General features: G+C 38.6%; 5 protein-coding genes across 5 annotated transcripts; 3 read left to right on the top strand and 2 right to left on the bottom strand.

Annotated features, from left to right (window-relative positions):
• Positions 1–2,439, top strand: MONOS_727 (uncharacterized protein; the record flags this gene model as incomplete). The annotated part of the gene is made up of 1 exon (XM_067877582.1): positions 1–2,439. The coding sequence occupies one exon, from the start codon at positions 1–3 to the stop codon at positions 2,437–2,439; it is 2,439 nt and encodes an 812-aa protein (XP_067733278.1).
• A 2,114-nt stretch (positions 2,440–4,553) lies between these two features.
• Positions 4,554–5,858, top strand: MONOS_728 (purine nucleoside phosphorylase). The gene is made up of 3 exons (XM_067877591.1): positions 4,554–4,591; positions 4,660–4,734; positions 4,790–5,858. Exons 1-3 carry the CDS (start codon positions 4,579–4,581, stop codon positions 5,551–5,553), a joined length of 852 nt encoding a protein of 283 aa, XP_067733277.1. The 5' UTR covers positions 4,554–4,578; the 3' UTR covers positions 5,554–5,858.
• Positions 5,859–8,700: 2,842 nt separating this feature from the next.
• MONOS_729 (putative Signal recognition particle receptor FtsY) lies at positions 8,701–17,419 on the bottom strand (the record flags this gene model as incomplete). Its single annotated transcript, XM_067877601.1, has 5 exons — positions 8,701–14,094; positions 14,309–16,386; positions 16,519–16,927; positions 16,981–17,085; positions 17,165–17,419. 5 exons carry the CDS (start codon positions 17,417–17,419, stop codon positions 9,607–9,609), a joined length of 7,335 nt encoding a protein of 2,444 aa, XP_067733276.1. The 3' UTR covers positions 8,701–9,606.
• A 129-nt stretch (positions 17,420–17,548) lies between these two features.
• On the top strand, positions 17,549–23,512 carry MONOS_730 (uncharacterized protein; the record flags this gene model as incomplete). Its single annotated transcript, XM_067877613.1, has 3 exons — positions 17,549–17,932; positions 18,032–18,497; positions 18,618–23,512. The coding sequence occupies 3 exons, from the start codon at positions 17,549–17,551 to the stop codon at positions 23,510–23,512; spliced, it is 5,745 nt and encodes a 1,914-aa protein (XP_067733275.1).
• A 760-nt stretch (positions 23,513–24,272) lies between these two features.
• Positions 24,273–24,614, bottom strand: MONOS_731 (uncharacterized protein; the record flags this gene model as incomplete). Its single annotated transcript, XM_067877623.1, has 1 exon — positions 24,273–24,614. One exon carries the CDS (start codon positions 24,612–24,614, stop codon positions 24,273–24,275), a length of 342 nt encoding a protein of 113 aa, XP_067733274.1.
• Between the last annotated feature and the right edge of the window lie 1,733 nt (positions 24,615–26,347).

Raw genomic sequence — 26,347 nt, 5'->3', positions numbered from 1 at the left:
ATGTTCAAGAACCAGGCGGATAAAGGGCTTGACATCTTCTTTCGATGTCCAAGCTTTACAAACGCAGAAGAATCAAAGAAATTTGGAATCAACTTTCAGCATTCATTTTGGGTTGAACAAAACTCTATCGCAGCAGAAAGTATCGAAGATGGAAAAATCGTTGATTATCTGGAATTTATAACATACAGAAATACTGAAATTTTTGTTAGCGGATTGGAAGATTCGACAAAGAAGTGTCAAAACAAACATATTTCTTCCTCTTCTTTGCCTTCTTCTTCACTCTCACCAGATGATTTTTCAATGTATGCAAAGGGCAGAGTGGTAAATCAAGCAGTCGGATGGGATATCTTTTATTGTGGAAAGGAAGATAGTCCATGCCACACAGTTAATTATGCAATAACTCATCTGATTTCTGTTCCATTTACAACAAAACAGATAGAACAACATAAATCTTTACACCTCTTATCATTTGCTCCGAATTTACGAGCCAGCCGAGAAGAAAATGATGGCAAACAGTTCACTCTTCACATTATTGGCATGCCGGCTGTTTATAATTTTGTAACGTGGAATTCGCTTTTAGTTGATGGAGACACAGACGATGCCTGTCTGTTACTCGAAAGCAGCAAACAGGAAGCGAGCGAAAAAGAAACAATAAAACAATTGGATGAGACGAGAAAAGACTGCGATAAGATAAATTTTCATGTTACAATCAAAGGAATGTGCATGCTTTGCAACACCAAAGTGAAGATAGGCAGTGACTTGCCTGTGAATTGCCTTTTTTTCATCAACGATGAGAGCAACTTTTCTGTTGAGAACTGCCACATCTCATCAGTCAATGAATGGGCAACCATGCCAACTGTGTTTAAAATACAGACTGGAACTCTCTTGTGTTCTTTGATGAGCATAGATAAAGTTTTGTTTGGAAGCTACTCCTTTTTCATTGACTGTTCCGAGCTGGATGATGAAAGCAAAGTGAATGTGCGGCTGAATCTTTGCATTTTGAGCAACATAACAGTACCTGAACGAAACTCTCTGATAGCGTTTTCTATAAAAGGACAGAACATCAGTGCAAACAATGAAAACCAACACATTTTTGAATCCTCTTCTTTTTCTTTATCAAAATCTTCCTCAAATTTGAACCAAATTCCTCAGGCTAATTCTTCTTCTTCTCTTTCACCAAACACTTCACAAAGTGCTGCTGACTCATCAACCCCACTTCATATTCCTCTGCAATTCATTTCCACAAACATCTCACTCAGTTCACAGATGCCTGGAAATAGCCTCTTTTTAACTGCGAATGGACGCAGCTGTGTAGAAATACGAGGATGCAACTTTTTATTCATGAATGCTCCTTCTTCAGCAGAAGAAGCGCAGGAACGCACTGAATATGCTGTATGTCAATGGAATTGTTCTTTCATAAGCTTTTGCGACTGTACAGCGTATGTGCGAAACACAACATTCAGAACAAGGCTTGCTGGTGCAATTTATGCAGAAAACAGCTATTTGTTGATTGATGTCGCATCGCTGAAAGAGAATTCAGCCGGATTGACTGAATTTCCGAGTGTTGCACACAACATCATTTGCCACAGAAAGGGATCAAAGAAAGAAGGGAAAGGTGTTATTGAGCTTGTAAGCAGCGATGGAAGTTCTGCTAATTCTGAATTTGACGTTCAAAGAGGAGAAAACAGACAACTTAATCATTATGGCCAGCATGAAGTTAAAAGTGATGAAGAAATGCCAGACAACTTCTGGATTGAAAGTAATGACTGTTCTCTTCTTGGATTTCCAGGTGCTGTGATATCGAGTCTGTTTACGCCTCTGCCTGAGAATGTGTCAAAAGTCAGAAATGGTGAAGGATTTGTAGTGACGATAACAGGGAAATATCTTTTGAACTGCTATCTTGCGATGGTGTTGCTGATTAATCAGACAAATGGAGGCAAAGCAACAAAAGAGTTAATCGAGATTTCATCGAGCACTGAGCTGACAAGCAACCACGAAAAGGCGATTTCTGCATATTTTCCGAAGGATGCTGTTGAACAGCGAAGCGGAGCAAATGTTTATGTTGCGCTGAAGTTTTCAGACGAACACGCATTAAAAGCAGATGCGATGACAATTCCGTTGTGCTTGACAGAAGGAAAAGAGCCAGAAAAAATAGACTTAATTGCAACAATTGTCTCAGTTGTTGCGACAGCTGCAATTGTTTGCGTTGGAATCGCAATACTATTAATATTACTACGAAGGAAAAGAAAGAAAAAAATGACGTCTGCCGAACGCAGAGAAAAACAGAGCTTGCTAAGTTCGATTAACTCAGAGTTTATTTGTGTTACAACGAAAAGGGCTGATAACAAGACGCTTACGTATACAATTTATGACTATGGCACAACCACAAAATCAATTGACATTCCATCAGATATGCAAGACCCATTCTTCGAGGACTAGAAAGCAATGTAATAATTTGTGTTTCATTGAATATAGCATTTCTCTATTTCTAATAACAGATTTATTCTTCCTAACTTTAGTTTTCCTTCATTATTTTATCTTTTTGTCTTTTAGAACTTCATGAATTCTAAAGTTTTTATTTTTTTTTGTTTAAGATGGAATTTTTTTAAAAAAATTTTCATATGTGTTTGAATATTTTAATTTTTTAGCTTTCGGTAGAGTTCATTTTCCTTTTTCATTTTGAAAGTATTCAATTATTTAGAGTAGTTTTTTTTTCAATTTTAACGAAATTCTCAAAATGCATTTTTAGAGTTTATTCAATTCATAGTTTTAATTTCACTTAAATGTAACTTAATTATTAACGATTTTAGTTCACTTTGTTGAATGTGTAAAATTCTTCAAGACAAGTAATTTGGTGTTTTTCTTTTTTCAACATTTTTTTTGTTATTAGTTCAATTAACGATAAATTTCACTTCATCATTTTGTTTATCCCTCTTTATTTTCGATTTATTGCTTTCAAACAACTTTATATATCTTTTCAAACTTCAAAAAAACCGAACTTTCAAAAGGGTTATAAAAAAATAATAATATGGGCATTGACTATTTCGCTGCGAATGTACTTTTTAATTCAGCTGCAACATTTCTCATTTCTTTTTAAAGCATTTATATACATTTGTTTCCGAATTAATTTCATCAAAACCCAATGTGACTGAAAACAAGAAAAATGGGTCATATTGATCAATATTCAAAAGAAAACTACACATATGTTTGATAATTTTTGAACATTGCAATTATTAAAGAAATGCACAATATTAAGCATAACGTTTCGGTGTTCAATAGAAATACTCTTCATAAACCAATTTATAAAAATTGTATAAATAAAATTAATTGGAAGGTGATAAATTCTTCAGAATCAACTCAAAGCATAAAACATGACTTAACTTTCATCAGGAAGAACATGAACAGAATTAAATGAATGATCAACGCTTCAGTTTGCGAAGAAAAAATATAAACAATATATTATTTCTGAACCAACCGAAAAATAACAAACATCAAGGGCAAGTTGTCAATTTCCTTCGTTTTCACATTCAACACCATCATAAATTAATGACATTGTCACAACAACAATGGACGTGAAGACAAGAGCGCGTATTTTCCAAAACAATCTTTTGAAAGGATAGGAGCCACAAACACAGGGGAAAAAAAATGAAATTGAGAGTATGTTCGTAATGATCATTGAAAACGGTTGTTTTCATTTGAGCTTCAATTTTTTGATGAAGAATTATGATTATATAAACCGACATCATTTGATTACTGCACCCGTATGTAGTGGAAAGTTATTTTTCTACTCAAAGGGATGCATTTATGTGAAACAAAACTCATTCTGAGTTCTTCATTCAATTAAATCTGTTTATTCCTTTTTTCCACCTTTACATAATTTCATAATGAACATTTTCTTTTGATGATATTATTGTTATTGGTAAATTTATATTATCACACGAGAATGAGCTTCACAGAAACTGAATGAACGAAGGCAATGAATGAGCTGAAGATAAATACTTTCAAAAGAAATCCATAATCTCATTTTCATTTACACATTATGTTTTATAAAACACGATAACCATGCAAAGGAAGTGGTACAGCCCAATTGTGTAGCGGTTGGTTATGAGGATACATCAAAACATTGAAGAGAGTCTGAAGTTTGTGCGAAATTCAAAAATTTCCTCTTCATTTGCAGTTTCAAACAAGATAGAGTTTACGCATCTATTTTTCTCAGCAAAGACATTCTGAAAAAAAGAAATACAATGGAATTCTGTCTTTGATTCATACTGATTACAAAACAGTTAGAAATAAACACACTTTCATTTTTTATTTAATCTATTAATTGATAATGATAGCCCCAGTCGAAGCAAAAAATTATGCAAATGGAAAACAAAAAGAAGAGGCATTGAACAACATCTTTAAAATATGAATGAAGTGGCTTATGGGATCTCTTCAATTTTGAGGATACCTGAAGTTGTTTTGTTAAGTTTAACTACTTTCACAAAATTTTTGAAGTATTCATATAATGAAGACAATTCTTAAATCATCTTTCTGATTATCAGCTGTAAAAAATGGAATTAGATCATAACACAAAACATGTGCACTGAAAGTAAGAGAATTTAAACTTTTATATTTTAAAGTTAATTCTATAATCATTTGCTTGCAATTTTTAAATAGTTCCAACAGTTGAACAAATTCAGGAGACAGCAAAATATATTCGGGAAAAAGTTGGTGACTTTTCTCCAATTGTTGGTATGTTTGAGTGTTTGTTCACATCTGAAATTAATATTTTCAATGAAATGCTTAGGGATGCAACTTGGAACAGGATCAAATGAAATGGGGGATCATTTAGATGCAAGCCCAAAACCAATTATCATCCCGTATTCTGAAATTCCACACTTTCCAACTTGCACCGTTCCTGGCCATTCTGGAGAACTTATCTGCGGATATGTTTCGGGAGTTCCAACAATATGCTTGAAGGGGAGATTTCATTTTTATGAAGGTCATACTATGCAGAGAGCAACGTATCCAATCAGAGTGTTGGCAATGCTTGGAGTGAAAACATTAATTTTGACAAATGCTGCAGGATGTTTGCAAAAGACTTGGACACTGGGTGATATTGTTGTTTTGACAGATCATCTAAATTTCATGGGGACAAATCCATTGATTGGCCCAAACGTCGATCTTTTTCCCCCATTTTCAACTCGATTCCCTGATATGTCGAATTGTTATGATGCTTCTCTTCGTGAGTTGGCAAAAAAGAAGGGTGAAGAGCTTGGATTAAAACTTCGGGAAGGAGTATATTTTGCCTACTCTGGACCTTCGTTCGAAACAGGTGCTGAAATCCATATGATGAGAGTGATTGGCGCAGATTGCGTAGGAATGTCAACAGTTCCAGAAGTTATTGTTGCGAGACATTGCGGAATGAAGTGCCTGGCATTCAGCATAATGACAGACATTGCTGAAGCTGATGCACATCCTTGCCATGAAGAGATTGTGGAAGTGGGACATAAGTCATCTGACAGTTTAATAAACTTATTGAGGCACATAATACCCAAAATGGTTGGATAAGCGTATTATTTGTGGTTAGCTACAGATACCTTTATGCTTATTTTTTTATTTTTTCAGTTGTTTGAAATTACTTTCAATATTTTTGAAGTAATTTATGATCATTCTTTTTTGATGTATAAGTTGAATGAGGCTTATAAAATCTTTATTATTTATTTTTATTTGTATTTATGTTGTTTCGATATGTTTTTTTATAAATTTTCATGGAAATGACTTTGTCATGTCAATTATCTCTGTTCATCATTTTTTTCGTTTTGAATGGCGATAAAAATTAGCGTATTTTTATAAAAAGAATAAAGCACCTTTTTTTTTTTGGATAAAGTTTTCCTGATTGAGCAAAACTACTTGTGGAAGAGATCAGAATTTTTTTAAAGTCGAATATTTCTTTGTGAATTCGACGAATTAATGACAATGATCGAATCAGATGAAATTGAACATACAGGAGATGCAACGAACGAAGATCTTTCTCAAGTGTTTATGTGGTTCAAGGGAATTGGAACAACTGATTTAGAAGTTAAAGATCTTTTGGAATCCTTTTTTCTGCAAGATTTAGAAAAGTCCTTTGATGCTTCAAAACTTGCTGGAATAGCTTCTAATCAGGTACTCATTCGGAAACTTTTTTCTCAAATATTTTGTTTTTTTCTTTAAATATTTAATTTTCCTTTTTAAAGGAACTTCCTCCATTTTTCTTAGAATTGGCAACAAATCCTCGTTATGAAACTCTTCTTAAAAAGATATCTGCGTTACATACGGATGTATCTCCAGAATTAGCTTCAGTTGGAGAATTCGCAAGTACAATTCTTCAATTTACTTCAAAAACATCAGACATACAGACTCAACCTCGCATAGAATTATTGGTTTCAACTATATTGCAAACAGTGAGTGTAATTTCTTCTGCAATAACTTCTTCTACAAAGGCAAATTTAAATGATCTCATTGATTCAAGAAATTTATCTTTATGGTGCTTCTCAGAGGCGACATATCTTTTCTGTTTGACGTTTCTTTCCATGCTCACAGAGAAGTACGAGCAATTGCTTCCTGCAACAGCAGTTATTTATCATACAATTGATTCTCATCTAACGACAGATGAGAAATTATCAAAAGAAACAGGCGTGCAGAGTAGCAGAATCGCTTTCAATGTGTTGCTTTCTGGAATTGGAAAGTTCAAAGACTTTGTTGATCCAGTGCTCTCGATTTTAAAATCAGGAGTACCCAGGGCTAAAGAAATCCACCAGATTGCTTCTCTTATCCGTGATAAGTTGAATGGAGAAACAGAAAACGATGCACAAACAGGAAAACTCACTTCAGAACAATCTCTACCTTCCTTCTTCGCTTCATATTCTTCAGCTTCACTTCAAAATACCACAGCTGCAGCAGCACCCGAAAAGACAGAAAAACTCATTCCACCTCCTTCTCTGTTCCACAAACTCGGAATATTCGAACTTCTTGTCAATGATTTATTTTCCTCCAGCACCAAACCGATTTCACTTGCTGCATTTTCTGATGAAGGCACACGTAAATCAGAAGGCAGCAGCGAAAAAAGTGGGAATCTTAATGAAAAGATATCGAATGAGCGCAATACAGAAATTGACATGAAAGGAATTAAACCCAAAACAAACGAAGGCAAAATTGAAGCACGATCTCCGTTTTTCCTTATTGCATATTGTACACTTGGGACTCGTGCCAAAGATGAAAACAAGATGGACATTGAAGAAAAAGGAGAAGCAAAAGGAGAAGCAAAAGAATGCCAAGATATAACCATCAGCCAAGTTGAAGAGGAAGCGTGCCACATTGAGGCAGTGTATGAGTTTGTGCTGAAGCACTCACGAGGCACGAACATTATGAATGCCCTCTCAACAACAGGAAAACACGCAGTCATGACACACGCCATGGAGTCATCTACTGCCTCTGCCTGTTTGCTCCAATGGATCGCTTTTCTGCTGTTCAGCGATTCAGGAAGTAACTCTGCATCTACTTCTTATCTGAATTCACAGTCCACTTTCGCCTCTTCTTCTGCCGCTGCCTCGCCGTTTCCTTCGTCTCTGTGCTTTTTCAGCCCACACCCCACTTCACCCATTCGCTTCTTCCGTCTTCCTGCCTCTTCGCTGCAGACTCCACCGTCGTATTTTCGCCTTTGGCTTGACCAGTCTGTTGATTGGGATGGGCTGCTGGGTATCATTTCACTCATCGCTGCAAGACATCCCACTCAACGTCTGTATGCACTTGCCATGCTCAGAGCATCATTGCATTGCCTCCTCTTCAACATCTGGACAGAAGATGAGAAGGAAAGGCTGAAAGAACAAAGTGTGAAAGGAGCAGGTTTATCTTCGTCTTCTTCATCATCGTCTTCGTCATCGTCATCTTCATTATCTACAACAGATCCATCCTCTTCCTCCTCCTCACCATCATCTAATACCTCGTACAAAATAAGACAAGTTCTGAAACAGCCATCAGCGCGAGTGAGGAATGCAATAGAAACAGTTGTGTATGTGATGATGAATGGCTGTGCTGTCGAAGGGATGGAGCTGATGGAGGAGATCTTTCACAGAGAAGATTCACAGAAAAGCGCTTGGCTTGCGTCGATTCCTGTGTACATGTCGCAGCAGCCAGCAGGGCTGTCGTCGTTGCTGGCCTTTTCGTACTCGTCGAGGAACAAGTCGGCGTTCTCGACGTCTGCGATGGAGAAGCAGAAGATGAAGGAGAGCTTCTCTTTGGTGAATGTGCAAGAGATGGATGGTGTTGCTGCGTGCTATCTGGAGACACTTCTGGAGTGTGTCGAGCCTCCCTTTTCGCTCTCATTCTATTCACATGTCATGTCCATTCTCTCCTCTCTCGCCACTCCTGTGTGCCTCCTCCCACTTTCTGTGTCTGCGTCTCGCCAGGCAGCACCTGCCGCGCCAACATCGCAGCCAGCAAAGAACATTCTCCACTTCATCTACACATTCCACTCACATTTCGAGATGCTCGGGACTGATTTGTCGAATCCTTCTGTCACCTCAATCACATCATTCTTTGACTTTTTGATGGATGTGCTGAAGAAAAAATAAGAATAAATACTCTCATTGAATTCAAATGCATTCAGCTTTTGTGAAGAATTAATTATTTTAATCTTGTAATTTCTTTTGAAGTTTTTTTTTCAAAAAAATTGAATTTGCAAAAACATTATTTTTCTTCTTGAAATGGTCAGTTGAAAAAGAAACAAGAAAGGATGCACTCGTTAAACAAACTAAAAACATTTACACTTTTCATGGAAAAAAATTAAATACAAGAGAAAAAGAGGATAGATTGAGAACATTAACAAAGAATCTTTTGAAGATTAACACAGAAGAGAAAGATTAATGAAATTACAAAGCAACATTAAAAATTAAAAAATTCAGAAGACAAATGAATATTCGACAAGAAAAAATATTGTAAAGCTGTTAGATGATTCAAATGAGAATAAAGTGTGGCATGTACGCTTAACTCCAAAACAAATGAATCTGCAAAAACAAAAATACAGTCATTAATAAATAAAATACTTGCAACACTATTGTCGAAGATTAAAGAAAATCGGACAGATGAATAAAGAATTAGAAGAAAAGAAAAAATTATAAACGATGCTTTAAAAACAAATATAACAGAAGAGCTCAAAAATAAAGTCAAAAAAAAGAAGGCCAAAGAAAAAAGGAATGACACAACAAATTTGGATATAGTTCTGCAATAAAATAACTGAAAATAATGAAATTGATACAAAATAACTGAAAAGATTGCTCCAGCGGATGCCAAAGTGCTTTTGCTAGTTTCAAAAGTATGTTTGAGCTTTTAGGTTTGATTGCAAAGTTTCAATGAAAGTGCCATTTAATGCTTAAGTTAATACAAATTTCATATTAATTACTAACTATTCAAATTATATCGTTACAAGCAGATCATTCAAAATGGCAGCAAAATAACAGCGAACAAAGAACAATCAGCTAACATTCTTTCAAATTATTAAAGATTGTTTTGACTTTGTTTTTTTCACTCTCTTTCTCCTTCTCTTTCTCTTCCCTTCTCTTTCCTCCCCTCCCCTCCTTCCTTTTAATCAAACGAATACTCTTCCTCCTTCTCAAACTGCGACAGCACCGTCGTCTGCTCCACCGCCATCTCCATCTTATTCGCCTCTATCCGCATCTTCAGCTCGTGCTCTGCAAACTCCTTCTTCTGCTGCTCTGTAAACTCCACCACTCCTTTCGCTATCTTCTGGAACCTCCTCATCCGCATCTGCTTCGCTATAAACATCGCAGCCTTCTTCTTTGCCTCTTCCATTGCTTCGGCTGCTTGTTTGCTTTCGGCAAGCTTTTGCTCTTCTTCCTCTTTTTCTTTTTTTATTCGCTCTTCTTCTTCTTTCTTCTTCCTTTCGGCTTCTTCTTTCTTTTTATTTTCTTCTTCTTCTTTCCTTTTTCTTTCTTCTTCCTCTTTCTTCTTCCTCTTCTCTTCCTCTCTTCTCTTTCTTTCTTCTTCCTCTTTCTTCTTCCTTTCTTCTTCCTCTTTCCTCTTCTTTTCTTCTTCAAAAATCCTCAATCGTTCTTCTTCCTCTTTTCTTTTCTTTTCCTCTTCTTCTTTGCGCTTTCTTTCTTCTTCCTCTTTCTTCTTTCGTTCTTCCTCCCTCTTCTTCTTCTCTTCTTCCTCTTTCTTTTTCCTTTCCTCTTCCTTTCGTTTTCTCTCCTCTTCTTCTTTCCTCTTTCTCTCTTCCTCTTCCTTCTTCTTTATCTCTTCCTCTTCTTTTCTAAGTCTCTCTTCTTCCTCTCTCTTCCTCCTCTCTTCCTCTTCTTTTCTTTTTCTTTCCTCTTCCTCCTTTCGTTTCCTCTCTTCTTCCTCTTTTCTCAATCTTTCTTCCTCCTCTTTACGCTTTCTCTCTTCCTCTTCCTTCCTCTTCCTCTCCTCTTCTTCCTTTTTCTTCCTTTCCTCTTCTTTTCGTTTTCTCTCTTCTTCCTCCTTTCTCTTCCTTTCTTCTTCCTCTTTCTTTTTCCTCTCCTCCTCTTCTCTTCTTAAACGCTCTTCTTCTTCTTTGCGCTTTCTTTCCTCCTCTTCTTTTCTCTTCCTCTCTTCTTCCTCTTTCTTCTTCCTCTCTTCTTCCTCTTTTCGTTTTCTCTCCTCTTCTTCTTTTCTGATACGTTCCTCTTCCTCCTTCCTTTTCCTCTCTTCCTCTTCTTTTCTCTTTCGCTCCTCTTCTTCTTTCCTCTTTCTCTCTTTCTCTTCTTCTTCCTTTCTCTTCCTTTCTTCCTCCTCTTTCTGTTTCCTTTCCTCTTCCTCCTTTCTCTTTCTTTCTTCCTCCTCTTTCTTCTTTCGTTCTTCTTCCTCCTTCCTTTTCCTCTCTTCCTCTTCCTTTTTGATTCTTTCTTCTTCTTCTTTCTTCTTCCTTTCCTCCTCTTCCCGCTTTAATTTTTCTTCCTCTTCTTTCCTTTTCCTCTCCTCCTCTTCTTTCCTCTTTCTCTCTTTCTCTTCTTCCTCCTTCCTTTTTCTCTCTTCTTCCTCTTTTCTCAACCGTTCTTCTTCTTCCTTTCGTTTCCTCTCTTCTTCCTCCTTCCTTTTCCTTTCTTCCTCTTCTCTTTTCAACCTTTCCTCTTCTTCTTTGCGTTTTCTTTCTTCTTCCTCTTCTTTTCGTTTTCTCTCTTCTTCTTCTTTCCTCTTTCTCTCTTCTTCCTCTTTCCGTTTCCTTTCTTCCTCTTCTTTCCTTCTTCTTTCTTCTTCTTCTTTCTTCTTCCTCTCTTCTTCCTCTCTTCTCAATCTTTCCTCCTCTTCTCGTCTGATCCTTTCTTCTTCCTCCTTTTTCAATCTTTCTTCTTCTTCTTTTCTCTTCTTCTCTTCTTCTTCCTTTCTTTTTCTCTCCTCCTCTTCTCTTCTTAAACGCTCTTCTTCTTCTTTGCGCTTTCTTTCCTCCTCTTCTTTTCTCTTCCTCTCTTCCTCTTCCTTTCTCAACCTTTCTTCTTCTTCCTTTCTTTTCCTTTCTTCTTCCTCTTTTCTCTTTCGTTCCTCTTCCTCTTTTCTAAGTCGCTCTTCTTCTTCTTCTCTCTTTATTCTTTCCTCTTCCTCTTTCTTCTTCCTCTCTTCTTCCTCCTTTCGTTTTCTTTCTTCTTCTTCTTTCCTCTTTCTCTCTTCCTCCTCTTTCTTCTTCCTCTCCTCTTCTTCTCTTCTCTTCTTCTCTTCCTCTTCCTTCTTCTTTCTCTCTTCCTCCTTCCTCTTCCTCTCTTCCTCTTCCTTTCTCTTCCTTTCCTCTTCTTCTTTTCTTAAACGTTCTTCTTCTTCCCTCTTCTTCTTCTCTTCTTCCCTTTTCAACCTTTCTTCTTCCTCTTTTCTCTTCCTCTCCTCTTCTTCTTTTCTTTTCTTTTCCTCCTCCTCTCGCCTTCTTCTTTCTTCTTCTTCCTTTTTCAATCGCTCCTCTTCTTCTCTTCTCTTCTTCTCTTCCTCTTCCTTCCTCTTTCTCTCTTCTTCCTCTTTTTTCTTTCGTTCTTCCTCTTCTTTTCTCAATCTCTCTTTCTCTTCTTCTTCCTTCCTTTTCCTTTCTTCTTCCTCTTTCTTCTTTCGTTCTTCTTCTTTTCTTATTCGTTCTTCTTCCTCTTCTTTTCGTTTTCTCTCTTCTTCCTCTTTCTTTTTCCTCTCCTCCTCTTCTCTTCTTAAACGCTCTTCTTCTTCTCGTTTTAATCGTTCTTCTTCCTCTTCTCTCTTCTTCCTCTCTTCTTCCTCTTTTCGTTTTCTCTCCTCTTCTTCTTTTCTGATGCGTTCCTCCTCTTCCTTGCGTTTTCTTTCTTCCCCTTCCTTTTTGATTCTTTCTTCTTCTTCCTCCTTCTCCTTTCTTTTTCTTTCCTCCTCCTCTTTTTTCAACCGTTCTTCTTCTTCCTTCTTCTTCCGCTCCTCTTCTTCTTTCTTTCTTCTTTCTTCTTCTTTCCTTGCCTTTTCTTCGTCTTCTTCCTTTTTCTTTCTTTCTTCTTCGTCTTCTTTCCTTTTCCTTTCCTCTTCTTCCTTTCTCAATCTCTCTTCCTCTTCCTTCTTCTTCCTCTCTTCTTCTTCCCTCTTTAATCTTTCTTCCTCTTCTTGTTTCTTTTTCTCCTCTTCCTCATCTTTTGCACTTTCTTCAAAACTCTCTTTTTTCATCGCTTTCAGAGAAGCATCTTCAATTTCACATGTCTGTTGCACAAATCCTTGGCTTCCAAACATCAAACAAGCACTTTGCATTCCCCTTTCTTTCATTGATTCTTCATTATTTAAATTATTTAAAATATTTTTATTTTTATTTTTATTTTCATCTTTTTCATTCTCTTTCATCTCATTCCCTTCCTTCACACATCCTTCCATTCCTTCCATTCCCTCCCCCTTCCTGTTCTTTCTCTCTCCTTCCTCCTCCCTTTTATCTCCCCCTGACAACTCCTTCTTCAATTGTGCTGCACTTATGCTCTTCTGAGGCAGTACACAGAGTGAGCCATTCCGCAGCATCTTCTGCTGCTGTGTCTTCTGCTGGAAATACTCAATCCATTGCTCCTCCAAACTCTCTTCCTCCTCCCTCGCTCGCTTGGCATTTGAAGATTGGTCGAGATCATTGTCATTGTCTTCACTCTCTTTGTCATTTGCTTTGGATGTGGTTTTGTTTTTGTTTTTGTTTTTGTTTTTGTTTGTTTCATTACTGTTATCATTAGCATCTTTTCCATTCTTCTTGTTCTGTTCTTTGCCATCACTTTCTTCTTCTTCTTCTTCTTCCTGTTTGTCTGATGTGCTTTCTGCTCCTTTAATTGAAGAGGAAGAAGAAGCAGAATTTGCGAGAGAATCGTCGCGTGCGAGTGGAAGAGGCATCGTGTTGAGGAAAGAGATGTGCTCAACAGCAAGAAGAAAGAAGGGAGAAATAGAAGAGTCAGAGGGAGGAGTATCAAGAGAAGAGGAAGAAGAGGAGGAGGAGGAGGAAGAAGAAGAAGATGATGATGAAGGAATATTCGATGTGTTTGGTTGGGATTCAGACTGTGAAGTGTTGGAGTTTCCAGAAGATGTTTGTGAAATGAGAGATTTGTCACCGTTATCATCATAATCAGTTCCACTTTGTGTTTTATCAGAAGCATTTCTTTGTTGTTCAGATGTTTCATCATTTGTCTGATTCTTGTCAGATGAATGAGATGTTTGTGATTGCTTTGCCTTTTGATTAGCTTCATTTGATTCATCATTCAATTTTTCATCTGATTTGTTTTGTTTTTCTGATTTTGTCTTTTTGTCATTTGACGAATTCCTTATATCTTTTGTTTCTTCGCTCTTCTCTTGTTCTTTCTGTTGTTCATTTGATGCATTTTCCTTTGATGATGATGAAGAATCAGAAGAAGAAGATGAAGAATCAGAAGAATCAGAAGAATCAGAAGAAGAAGAAATCATATTATTTCTATTGAGTATATCCATTTCTGTCTCTTCTGTTGTGCGGCTGAAGGCAAATGAGAAGCGAAGATGGAGCGGAAGAGAAGAAACAGGGCGGCGGAGGGAATAAAGAAGAGAAATGTGTGTGGAACAGAAAGGAAGAGAAGACAGAAGCAGTCTGTGGGGAAAGAGGTTGCCCTGAGTTGTTTTTAATTAATTAGAAAAGGAATAAAAGGAGATGAATAAAATAAATACATTAATTAAAAACATCGAAAGAAAAATTTTTAAATATGAAACACTTTTATTATCAATCATATCAAATCAATTTTCTCACAAAAATATTTATTTATTTATTTATTAATTTATTAATTTATTTATTTATTCATTTTCTATTTCCAATTCATTTGCATACCATCTCTCTTTTCTGCACTTTCGTGTTTTTCAGCCACAAATACGTTTGACTTCCAACAATTTCAGCCAATTCTGAATAACCTCTTCTGCTGTCCTTTGTATTCCCTTTCTTATCCATCATTCCATTTTGCTCTTTCATTGACTGCGAATTCGCTCTCCCTCTCATCTTCTTCATCCAACTGCTAACTCTTTCTTTCCTTTCATTCCTGTTCTTTTTGAATGCTTCATCGTCTTCATCCTCAAATGGTGGTGTTAATGCCGTTATGCGCTGCGTTTTTATCTTCTTTCGTTTTATTGTTTTGGTTTTTGTTTTTGATGATTTTGTTGTTGAAATTGATTTATTTTCTGATTGCTCTTCTTCTTCTTCCTTCTCCTCTTTCTCCTCCTCCTCCTCTTCTTCTTCTTCCGACTCCTCATCCTCATCATCGCTCACTTCCATTCTCCTTCTCCCCTTCTTCTTTTTCTTCTCATTCTCCACAGCATTCTCTTCCTTGCTGTCAATAGACTCCCCTGTGATCATCGCTCTGATCTCATTCCACCACAATGCCGTTAGTGCAAGTGCAAAGGAAAGGTAAAGCGAAAGAGAAGACGGAGAAGGCACTGGATTCAGCGTCGAAAGCGGAGGCATCGAAAGAAACGCTCTCAAAAGTGCCAACACAAAAGGAGAGCCAACAACATCGTTATCTTCTTCTGCGGTGACTTCGCATTCAGAAGAGTCCTTGATCTGGAGGAAGACAGGGAACGATGGGTCAGAAGAAGACAAAGAGGAAGGGTCAGTGGCTGTTATCACGGGTGACATGGAGACAGCTGAGAGAGAGCTCATTTTGGGGATAGTTTCGATGCCCTGGCGCAGACGGAGAGAACGCAGCTCTTCTTCTTTCTGCTGGAGAAGAGTGAGAGAAGAATGGAGGGAGACAGAGGTTGGAAACACGATGTGCACGAAACAGGAGCAGACGGCGAAGAGGAGAGAGGAATAGAGCGAAGTGAAGAAACAAGAGGAGGAAAGAGAGGAAGAGGCGAGATTAACCTCGGAAAGATAGGCGAATGGGTCTGTTGGCTTTGAATGGGTTGATTCAGTGAATGTTGCAGAGGAGGAGAAAGAGGAAGAGGAAGAGGAAGATGATGAAGGAGAAGAAGACAAAGAGACAGGAAGGAGAGGGCATTTCAAGACAGAAGCTGGCGTGTGGATCTGAAGGAAGGAAGAATGGACAGATTTGAGTGGGAAGAGCAGAGGATAATTAGTTGGAGGGAGGACAACAGGTGGGCGGGAAGAGGATTTGCCTGAAGAGGAAAAAGAAGTGAATTTCTGAGAGGAAGAAGAGGAGGAAGATGAAGAAGATGAAGAAGAAGCAGAAGGAAATGAATTGTATGACTCAAGAATCACTCCTTCATATCGTGTTGTGGTTTTGATGGCTTTTGCCTTGTCGTTTGAAGTGTTTGCTGCTTCTGTTGAATGAGAATCCGATGAAGAAGCATCTTCTCTTGAATGTTTGGTTTTTACATCACTTTTATTGACAATTGATGCACTTTCGCCATTTTCCTCCTTTTTCTGTTTCTTTTTATTCTCTTCTCTTTTTCCCTCGATGATCCACGACTGCCATCTGACGGCTGCTCTGATGAGAAGAATGACCAGCTGAAATGTGTTCAGATGGGCAGGTGGAATCGACAGAATGGCATTGCACAGCGACCGCTGCAGCATCTCAATGAAAAGATCGTATTCACAATCAGCTGAGGGAGAAGAAGAAGGAGAAGAAGAAGATTGGTTGAGAAAGCGAGGACTTGAAGGCGGAGAAGAGAGAGAAGGTGAGTCTGGTGCTGATGCTTCTGTATCGTGATCAAAACTGCCAACAGAACTAGAATCAGTTCCAATACTTTGCTCTTCTTCTTTCTTTTGAACTAATTTCTGCTTAATTTTTTCTTCTTCGAGATGCAACGCCTTGTTTGCCAGGCGCCCAACTTCGATGCATTCGAAGGCAGCTGCTGAGCCTGCGAGTGATGTGGGGATGTTCTTTATGAACGAGCACAGCACAGCAAAAGGAATGAATGAAGGAATATCCCTTGGAAAGTGGAAGAGAGGATCTGGTAGAATAAATGTGCATTGAAAATATTCACACAGAAGAGATAACATTTTTAAAATAAAATGAAATCAATTTTTAAAAAAGGAAAATAATCATGTTTAATTTGAAAGGGGAAAAAAAAATTCAATCACACCAAAAGCAACAAGCTCGATGATTCTTTCGAATGCTGTATAGTCAAATTCTGAGAGGAAAAGAGATATATTCTTCAACGCTCTATTCTGAATCAGCCATCCAGACATGTTCATCGCAACAAATGGAAGCGCATCTGCAACTCCGAGTCCAACCACTTCTGACTGTGTAAGAACAAGTAAAGGTGTGCTAATTGATACAATTGGATATTCTTCCTTTGGATTTGCAGAACGATAGAGAACGGCAGGAAGTTGAATCTGTATAGGATCCAGATATTTATCTAGTTCTGTAATGTTTGTAAGGTACTTTGCCTTTTTTGCAAAATCGCCTGAAAATAGCTTTACGAAATATAAGATAAAGCGCATTGAGCGAGATGGTCCAACTATAAGAAACATTTTCAGATTATCTTGGTACTAAACACAATTTATTAAAGAATTTCAAGTCAAAAAATATATCTAAAGCAAACTGGTTGAGGAAGTTTACGATACATCGATACAAAAGTTCGAGTTGAGAGATCAAAGCCTTTCCTTTGATAATAGCAAGTAAGAACAACAACATAAGGGCGTTTTACCTGAAAAAATAAATTTGATGTAAAGATTTTATATTTTAATGAAAGTATTGTTTTTAAACAAAACAATAAGCAATCAAACAATTCGATTGACTTTTAATAAAAAATAAAGAAGCAAGTCATCTTTAGAGGCTCTAGTGTTGATATTATGTGCATTTAATACAACTATTCTTCGTCCATATTTGTCAAATCCGGCAATATAAACTGGGTTAAACGGATGAAGATGAGCAAAATCTGTATGAAAAGCTTTTATAAGAAGCGATTTATATTCTCGTGTAATTGCGATAGTGTCATCGAGTTGTACTGTTGACAAAAGGTTCTCGTCTGTATCCGCCATTAAAGAACTAATGAACGGAAAAAAAATTAATTATCGTTGTTTGAAGATCACTTTAATGCATTATTAATTTATTTCGATAATTATTTTTCAAATTTTAATTAAAGCAAAGAACTTTGTAAACTTTGCGTAATGACCACCAGGGGAAACCTTGTAACTCCAACAGATATAGTTGGTATTACACCTCCTTCATTTGCATTTACCCTGCTGGCAACGCATAAATATCGTTTACAGAGATGCATGAGTAAATCAACCAAAGCAGCTCAAACAGCAGCTGAAACAATTACAAAACAAATTAAATCAATTCAAGAAGGAATATTGGCGTACATTGATATGACTGATAGCATGAGGTGGGATTTTTTGCGCATGTGCGTTTCTTTTGTGCCTCAGGGCTTTTGTGAGTCATGTTGTGAAAATGTACTCAACTTAGAAGAGCAGTCATCAACTTTTCGATCTGGCCCAGGAAGGAGCAAATATAAATCTAAAACAGTACCAAATCTGGAATATTTACCGAAAGTATGAATATTTTTCTATCAATAATTTCAAAAAAAACAATGAATTATTTTTATTTCATTGCTAACCGTTTATTATTTCTTCATTTAATTTATTGCTAAGGTCTATATCTGTCCTGGATGTAATGTTGGTTGTTATTGCTGCAGAGAGCATTATAAAGATGATATAGAAAATCATTGGAAAATTTGTGGAAGCTTGAACACTCTGTCAAAAGTTACTGAACAAGAAATATATAATGTTATGCATGAAAAAGAAGATCTTGATTTGGGATATTCCATTGTTAGTACTGTCTTGCGAGAGCATGATAAAGATACACAAAAACGAGCTCAGGTTGAAAGGGAATTGAAGGAATGGTTAGTTCAACAAGATCAGCGAGTAGACAATATGAAGCCAGAAACGTTTTCAACTGGTGCTCAACTTTCTGAAAAGGACGACAAAGAAGAAAAAGGACAAATTACAGAGGAAAAGCAGACTGACAAAGAAAAAAGCGAGAATGAAAGCAATGAGGATGAAAAGGATGAGATCGTTGATAACAATGTAAAAGAAAGAACTTTTCAATTGTCTGGATGTATGCTTGTTACTTGCATTTTGTGATAAAACAGATTTTTTGATGATATTTATTTTATTTTTGTTTGCATGATAAAAAAAAAAAAAAACAATTGAAATACTGCAAAACTGTTCACTTCAGCAAAACTTGCATCTTCAATTGAATTGGATCCAGAGCTTGGCGAAGAGGCAAATAGCAGCATGTCTTTCTTGTCGAACATTGTTTCTGGCTATTCACAGCAAAAAGCTGAGTTTTCTTCTTTTTTCAACACTGCGATGAAGCAATACTCAAGTTCATTGGGAAGAAGCAGAATGAATGCATCAAACAGAAACGGAGAGAGAAACAGATCATTTTTAGAATCTTCACAGAAAGAAATGACGCTTTCTATCTCTCCTGTCTCTAATTCTGCAAGCAGCGAATTCAATCTTTCTTCATTTTCACCTTCATCATCATCATCTTCTTCTTCTTCTGTGAAAAATCGAGAATTTTCGAATAAAAGCGCAGAAAATTCGAATCTTCCATCTTTTTTAAAACCATCGCTGACTATCCCAACGATCAAAACAGACAGCACAGCAGCCGAACTCAGTCAAGTTGTGCCTGCCTCCCCCTCTCTTTCAACCGAATCTCCACAAAGCCTTCCCTCTTTATCCCCTTCTTCACTTGTGGATGCTCAATCCCAGCTTGCATTTGCACCACCTTCCCCGTCTTCCTCTCCATACGGCCTCTCTTCCTTGCCAATGTCTGCCACCGCCAGCAGTTCTTCTTTGTCCTCCTCGCATAACCCCTTTTTCTCGATGGAGATTGCAAAAGTGCTGATGGCGCAGCATCGTCTTGTGGAGGAGATGAAGAGCGAAATGGCTGAGCTGAAGCAGATCATCCAGCTGCAGGAAGAATCACACTCACAAAAACTGGGTGATTGGAATGTGGAGCGCACACAAATGAATGAGAGGATGTTCATTTTGGAGGAGCGGCACAAGAAGATGCTGGAAATAAGCGCTGAGAACACGAGACTTCAACTGCAGCTGTCACTTGTACCACAGCAGCTGGACGAGGCAGCAGCGAAAGGAGCAAAAGCCAAACAAGAAGAGATGGCGAAGGTTGTGCAGGCGCGTGAGGATGAGATAAGGAAGGAGCGGTCGCTCAGAGGAGAGGTGGAAAGAGACAAAGCGAAAGTGGTGCACGAAAAGGAAGAATGCGAAGAGGCGCTGAAGACGATGACGGAAAGATGCCAGCAGATTTCAGAGCGGGCCGAGCAGCGAGAGAAAGAGTGGGTGCAGATGCGAGAAAAAGAGCTGAAGGAAATGAGGGAACGAGACGAGAACTCGGCTTTTCCGTTTGCTGAGAGGCAGAAAAAAGAAGAGGAAATCACAATTTTGAAGGCGAAAGTATCGTCTTTGAAGGAGCAGCTGCAGCAATTCAAAGGAAGTTCTGACGAGCACAAAGGAAGCGAGAGAGTACTTTCAGCACGTTCGAGAGACGAAAGAGGAAACAGAATTCTCAAACCGCTTTCGCGTCGCTCTTCTTCCTCGTCCATTCTTCAGCGTACACCTTCTGCCTCATCAATCTCTTCACAACTATCTGCTGCCAATTCACGTGCCTCTGACATCAACACTGCTCAACCCTCCTCCTCCTCCTCTTCTTCTTCTTCATTGTCTTCTTCTTCCCCTTCGCCCTCGCTTGCTCAGTCTCCATTTATGGATCCGTCCTCTTCTCCTCATCCTCCTCAAACACCAACTGAGATGCCTCAAATGTCTTCTTCTTCCATCAATAAACAGAACATGTCTCAAAGGAGTCTTAATTCTTCTCCAACTATGTCATCATCATCATCTTCTTCTTCTTCTTCTTTTGTTCGTCATCCTTCTTCTCGTTCTTCTGATGCTCCTTTTGATTCATTCTCAGCGTCTGATGAGCAATCTGTAGACACCTTCCGAGCAAAAGAGATTTGTGACCGATTGAGTCTGAAAGAAACTTCTATTTCTCCACTTTCTTCTACTCGGGAGAACAAAATGGAAGGCGCCTTCAATGAAAACGAAGGAGAAGGAGAAGGAGGAGGAGAGAATAGGAAAGGAAGTGAGATGACCAAAGAAAGAAGCATTTTGAAGGCTGCAGAGGGAATGTCTGAGGGCTCTTATGCATCCAATCTTGGTGGCTCTGCTGGAGATCAATCAACAGCTTCTCTTTATTCTTCATCCTCCGCACAATCCAAACAGAGTCAACTTGATGCCACACCACCTTCCATCAGTCCTCTTTCTCTGTCTCATCTGTCTTCCCTTCAGCCTCGTTCACTGAAAGCGCCAACGTCGATGGCTGCACTCGAATGCTCAGCAGCCAACAAGAGCAAAGAGATCAGCACGACCTACTGGCTGACAGAGCGTGTGCGCGACACAGAGCAGCCGGTTTCTCCGCATCTGACTAAGAACCCCTCTTTCTTTCCGATGCTCTCCCCAACACGCATCCACACCACAGCCGTGTTCCCATCTGCAGCTGTGCCTCTGTCTGCATCAAGCACCTCGCTTTGCTCCACTTTCTCGACGCTGCCTCGCTCAGAAATTGAGACTGCTTCGTTCAAAGACGCCAGAAACGACTCATTCGCTCCGCTTTCTGCAGCACCTTTGCCGCCAAAGCTCATTCCAGGCAGTTCGAGAAAAGCACAGAGAGTTATTACTTTTGACATGACTCCTTCGACATCTGATTTGTATTCAACAGCATCCTCACTGCCTTCTTTTAATCCTCCTCCCTCTCGTTCTCCGCTTGCATCGTCTGCTCTGAAAGTGGCATCGAATGTACCATGTTCAACCATCCTTCTCCTAAAAATGCCAAATGGCCTGTGGTTTCTGTCTTCGCCACTTCCTCATTGTGCTCCAATTGAAGAAGAAGAAGGCGAAGGCAAAGGAGAAGGAGAAGAAGGAGAAATTGAAATAGAAATAGAAGAAGAAGAAGTTAATGCTTCTGTTAAAGAAGAAAACGATGATGAGTATTTTAATCCAGGTGAAGGCGCTGGGAATTCGCTGGCAGCAACACCGAAGACCATCATGGCATCTGACATCACACTCACAGAGACACAAACTCTGCCTGTCTCATTGAGCGATTCTTTGCTCCGTTCGATTTCAGCAGAGTCAGTTGCATCTGCCATTCAGACTGAGCAGCAAGAATCGTCTCCTTCTATTCAGCCATCGCCCACGCCGAATGTCAGTGTTCCACCTGACCCGTCTTCTATTTCTCTGCTTCGATCTTCCTGCAAGTCGTTACATAGTGAACAACAAGATGTGAGATTTGGTAATTCACGTTCTCAGATAAGCTTCATCAGCCCCAGTCTGTTTAATGTTACTTTTTGCCCCATTTCTTCCAGCGATCCCGTTCTGCAGCGGTATTTCCGTGTTCCTCCATCAGAGCCAGGGATTTACGAAATTATGGTTCCAGACTCAGAATTAGAAAGATTGAATGTCCCGGAAGCTGCGATGCCTTCTTTGCGATCTCCAGATATTAGCAGAACATCGTTGCCTAGTTATTCTTCGTCATCAACTTCTTTGTCTTCTCTACTCCGCGATAGATTCCATCCGACACTCACACCAAATCCATCGCTTGTTGTGCCTAAAAAGAGCAGCATTCAGTTTGGACAGGCAGCAGATTCAAAGGGAAACGCTGTGGGTGAAGCAAATGCAAGAGAGCAGCGTGTGCCAACAAGGAGACGAGAGGGCACCAGACTTGTAGACACAATCAGACGAACACGCAGAATGATGCATGAAGAAGAAGCAGCGTTGAGAAGAGAGCTGAGTGAAATTAATGGGCAAAAGGGGAAGCCATCTGACTTGCCTCCATCGTCTGTTTCTGCTCCTTCGCTTTCTGCTGTCAAAGAGCGAAAGCCGTTTGACATACCCTCTTTCCACATGTCGCCGTCTCCCTCACGAAATGGAGAGAGCAAATCACGAAGTCCTTCGCCTCCAAAGTCTTCCATTGTTTCTGTTCCGACGGTGCTGCTGAAGAAGGAAAAAGCACCAGAAGAGCACAGGATGCACCATCTCTCTCCGTCAGAGCACAAATTCCAGCACATCATTGCGTCTTCTGAGCATAAGCAAAGAGAGAAGGCAAGAATGCAGGCAAAAGAAAAAGAAGAGGAGAACTTCAAACAAGGAACATTCAATCCAACAGAAGTTGACACAGATGCTTCTGAGAATGTTCGAAATTCTCCAAAACAGCAAACATCTCCGCTTTCTTCAAAAGCAGCTGCAGCTTCTTCCTCAAATCCTGCTTCTTCTTCTTCTTCTTCAGAACCTCTTTCATCGCCATTCACGCTCTCTTCCCCCTTTTCCACAGAAACTGCGCTGAATGCTTCTCCTTCGTACATCCTCTCCTCTGCAATGCCCCCTTCCTCCACTCAGGTGCATCCTGCTGTCCCAAATGCAGACACGGTCATCCTCAACAACATCGAAGCTGTGGAGTCGCTGGCTGCATCGCGCTCTCCTCGCAGCAGCAGGCAAAGCAGTGCTCATTCTCCTCTTTCGTCCTCTCGCACTTTTGTCTCGCCAAGAACACTCAGCAGACCTTCCTCTGCTGTTCCTCCGTCCACAAAGGCGTCGTTCCTGCAGAGCCAGCAGCCACTCGGCGGATCAGCAGCACACACAGACAGGGCATCTCTGTCTTCATCGCGAAGGAATTCTTCTGATGCTTCCCAGCCCTCTTTTGCTGCCTCGCCTGGATTGGCAAAGCGTGCTGCCCCAAAAATTCAAACACATTCAGTCTATTTGCATCAGCAGCCACAGCATGCGACTGCGAGCAAGGCTGTGTCATCGCCTGGATCGACATCCCGTTCGCAGACGCTCTGCCACTCGCCCAGCCTTCCTTCAGGAAATGCCTCTGGCTCTGCAGCAAGGCCAAGCTCTCCTGCATCTGCTTCTGTGCTTTCACCTCAGCGTCAGTCTGTTTCAAAGCCTCAATTGATAAATCCGGAAAATTCAGCAGAAACTCTTCTGAAACAAAGCGCGCTTAAACCTGCTGCACCTATAAAGCCTGATGAAACAACGTTCTTTCCTCTTTGAACCCAATCAAAACACACATAAACATTGCTCTTAAGCATACATTGTCTGTCACTGATCTCTAAGAAAAAAGCAAAGCATGTTGCAATGACATTTGAAAACAAAAGCTTGATTCAACTTCGTTAATGTAATAATTCTACATTTGACAAAAAAGAAATTGTAAAATTAAGTTGAGAAGATTCATTGCATTGTGTTTTTTAATAAGAAAGCAATTCTTTTATACATGTTGTGCTAAAGTTAAATATCTGCATTGTTTAAAATGTTGTTTATTTTATTTATTTATTTATTTTTTATTTTTTATTTGATACTTCATTTTCAAAACAAAAGCACTTCTTTTTCAACAGTGATAAAAAAATTAAGAATCAAAGGCAACCTTAATTATAAAATTTATTTTCGAAGAATGAATTTTATTCATTGTTTATCTTTAATTAGAAAAGAATTCTTTTTGTTTCTAATTGTCAATTACATATGTGAACAAAAAGCGAAAATTACCAAGAACAAAAAGGAGACAGCTTTGCAAAACATTCAGAAATGTGAAAGTTAATGACAAATCATTATTCTTCAAATCCTCAGCAGTCAAGCTTGTAAGCTTCAGCCTAGAAATATCCATGTTGGCTCGTATTCGCTCGTCTTTTGTTTTTCTGTTTGAAAATTACGTTTTGACGAAATGATGACTGAAGCAACTTAAAGCCAATAATTATTTTTCTGACAATAAAAAGATCAATCCTCTCATCTTCTCCCTTAAACTCCACATAACAACAATTTACGGTTCTGCGTTAAAATCAATCTCCACACCCCTCTTCTTCCTCACTGCTAGCTCCCTTGCCCTCAACTCCTCCAGCATCACCGATATTACCTCCATAGCCTCACCCGCCAGTTGTTTCCTCTCCTCTGCCACCTCCCCTGCCCTCTCCCTCGCCATCACCAACTGCACCATCACAAACATCAACTCAGAACAGTTGAGCCAACAGACTGCCACAAATGGCGGATGCATCTCATTCGCCTCATCTGCCCCTGCCAACTCGTTTTCGGTGAGGAACACAAATTTCTCCAGCTGCTCTGTGAGCGAGGATACAAATTCTGGAGGAAGAGGCGGTGCTCTCATGATTGAGTACAATCATGGCTCACAAGTGTCAGAATCCTCCTTTTTTATCACCAATATTGTGTTTTCAGCCAACAAGGCCAGTGTCGGAAGAGATGTGTATTTCATCTGCGATTCATTTGTCGCTTCTGTGAAAGAACACTTGTTCGCCTTCATGAGAAGCATCACTCAGAAAGACAACTCGGCTGTTGGACATGATAGAACAGAAGCATTCGGCGATTGGAATGTCGATTTATTCATGTTTATCGATAGGCATACAGCTGACAATGAATATGTGGAAAGCATTCTTGGCTTCAAGGAAGTGAATTGTTAGCCATCAAAGATGCCCTGAAAGAGCACACACAATGCGATGAGGCTTCTGAAGAAGGTGAAGAACATTGGCAAATAATATTGAATGTGCAGAGAAATAGCGAATTTATGTGCAAATGAAGGCAAAGTCGAAGATATTTGAAGAGAAAGCACAAACACAAAATAGAAAAAATTGCTTCAAAAACACTTTTGATGGATCAATAATCACATATCTGCTGTTAATTCTGCTGCTTCATAGAATTTTCCTTCAAATAAGAATTTCCTCTAAATCACTTTCCTTCATCGGTTCGTTTTCTGAGACTCGTTTAAATCAGAAATCACATGAGAGTGGATTTCACATATATTCTAATCGTAGATGTTATGAAATGCATGCATATCAAAATAACATATTTAGAAGTGAAGAAATCTGGAGCAGGAAAAGTTGAGCGTGGCTTGAATGATCAAAGTATTTGTTAACTGTTCTAATTTCAGTTTTTTAATTTCCGTGATTCTTTCTTAATTCTTTCCGTTTTCAACAGTTTTGCAGTGGATTCTAAGGTCATTCCTTCGGACGCGCTTCTCGCATCTAAATGCGTTAATTTCAGAGTTTTTGGAAAAAATGATCTCTTTGATCAGTTATCAAATTTTGCGAAGTCGTCAAACCTCTCTTTTCCAATTCTTCCATTCTTTCTGATCTTCAAAGATCATCTGTCTTCTCTCACCATTTTCCCAAAGTTGAAAAGAATATCAATTTAATTTGTTTTGTTCATTGCTGCATTCGATCCATTCAGAACAATATTCACAAAGGTTATCAGTCTTCAGAAATTCAAAAATTGCAAATCAAACAAACAATATTCAATCATCATTCAACCATTCACACACCTATATCTCTATTTTAGAGTTCAAACTCAAAACAATCCAGACGTCATCATTTTGAGCTTTAACAATTATCTTCTTCTTATTCCACTTGATAAAAAAATAACAAATTCACACTTGCATGACAATTGAACTGGAAAAAATTGGCAAATGAATTATCAAAGGAATTACTCTATTATGACCTGAAAAATTGCATTTATTATTTCCTCATCGATTTGAAAGATATCGTTTTCATTTTTCATCTTCAATTCCTAAAAGGATGACATTCATTGAATCATCTCTGTCAAATTTATCGCACGAATGTGAGAAGTGGATCATTATATTTGGGAATCCAAATGGGATCATCGTTTTCAAAAAAATACTGTTTGAGCTTTAATAATATTTAATATGCAGCTTTTTGAAGATGAATTACTCAACAAGAACAAGGAGATTCAAATATCACTGAAGAGAAACACTCAAAAAAAAACCTTGTGAGTATTCATTTTGATTCATGATTGAAATAATTGCAACAAAAAACAATCAAATAATTCTAATGAAATTCGTTTGTAACTGAATCGAAATAATTTTCGAAT

The sequence above is a fragment of the Monocercomonoides exilis genome, assembly GCF_001643675.1.
Source record: "Monocercomonoides exilis strain PA203 chromosome Unknown scaffold7-2047599, whole genome shotgun sequence".
In the NCBI taxonomy this organism is placed as follows: Eukaryota; Preaxostyla; order Oxymonadida; family Polymastigidae; genus Monocercomonoides; species Monocercomonoides exilis.
The sequence above is the reverse complement of the archived record's forward strand: the minus strand, read 5'-3'. Positions and strand labels throughout refer to the sequence as shown.

Coding starts and splice junctions, on each gene's coding strand:
- MONOS_728 (XM_067877591.1), top strand. Junction 4,735..4,789: donor TGACTTTTCTCCAATTGTTG/GTATGTTTGAGT, acceptor TGAAATGCTTAG/GGATGCAACTTGGAACAGGA.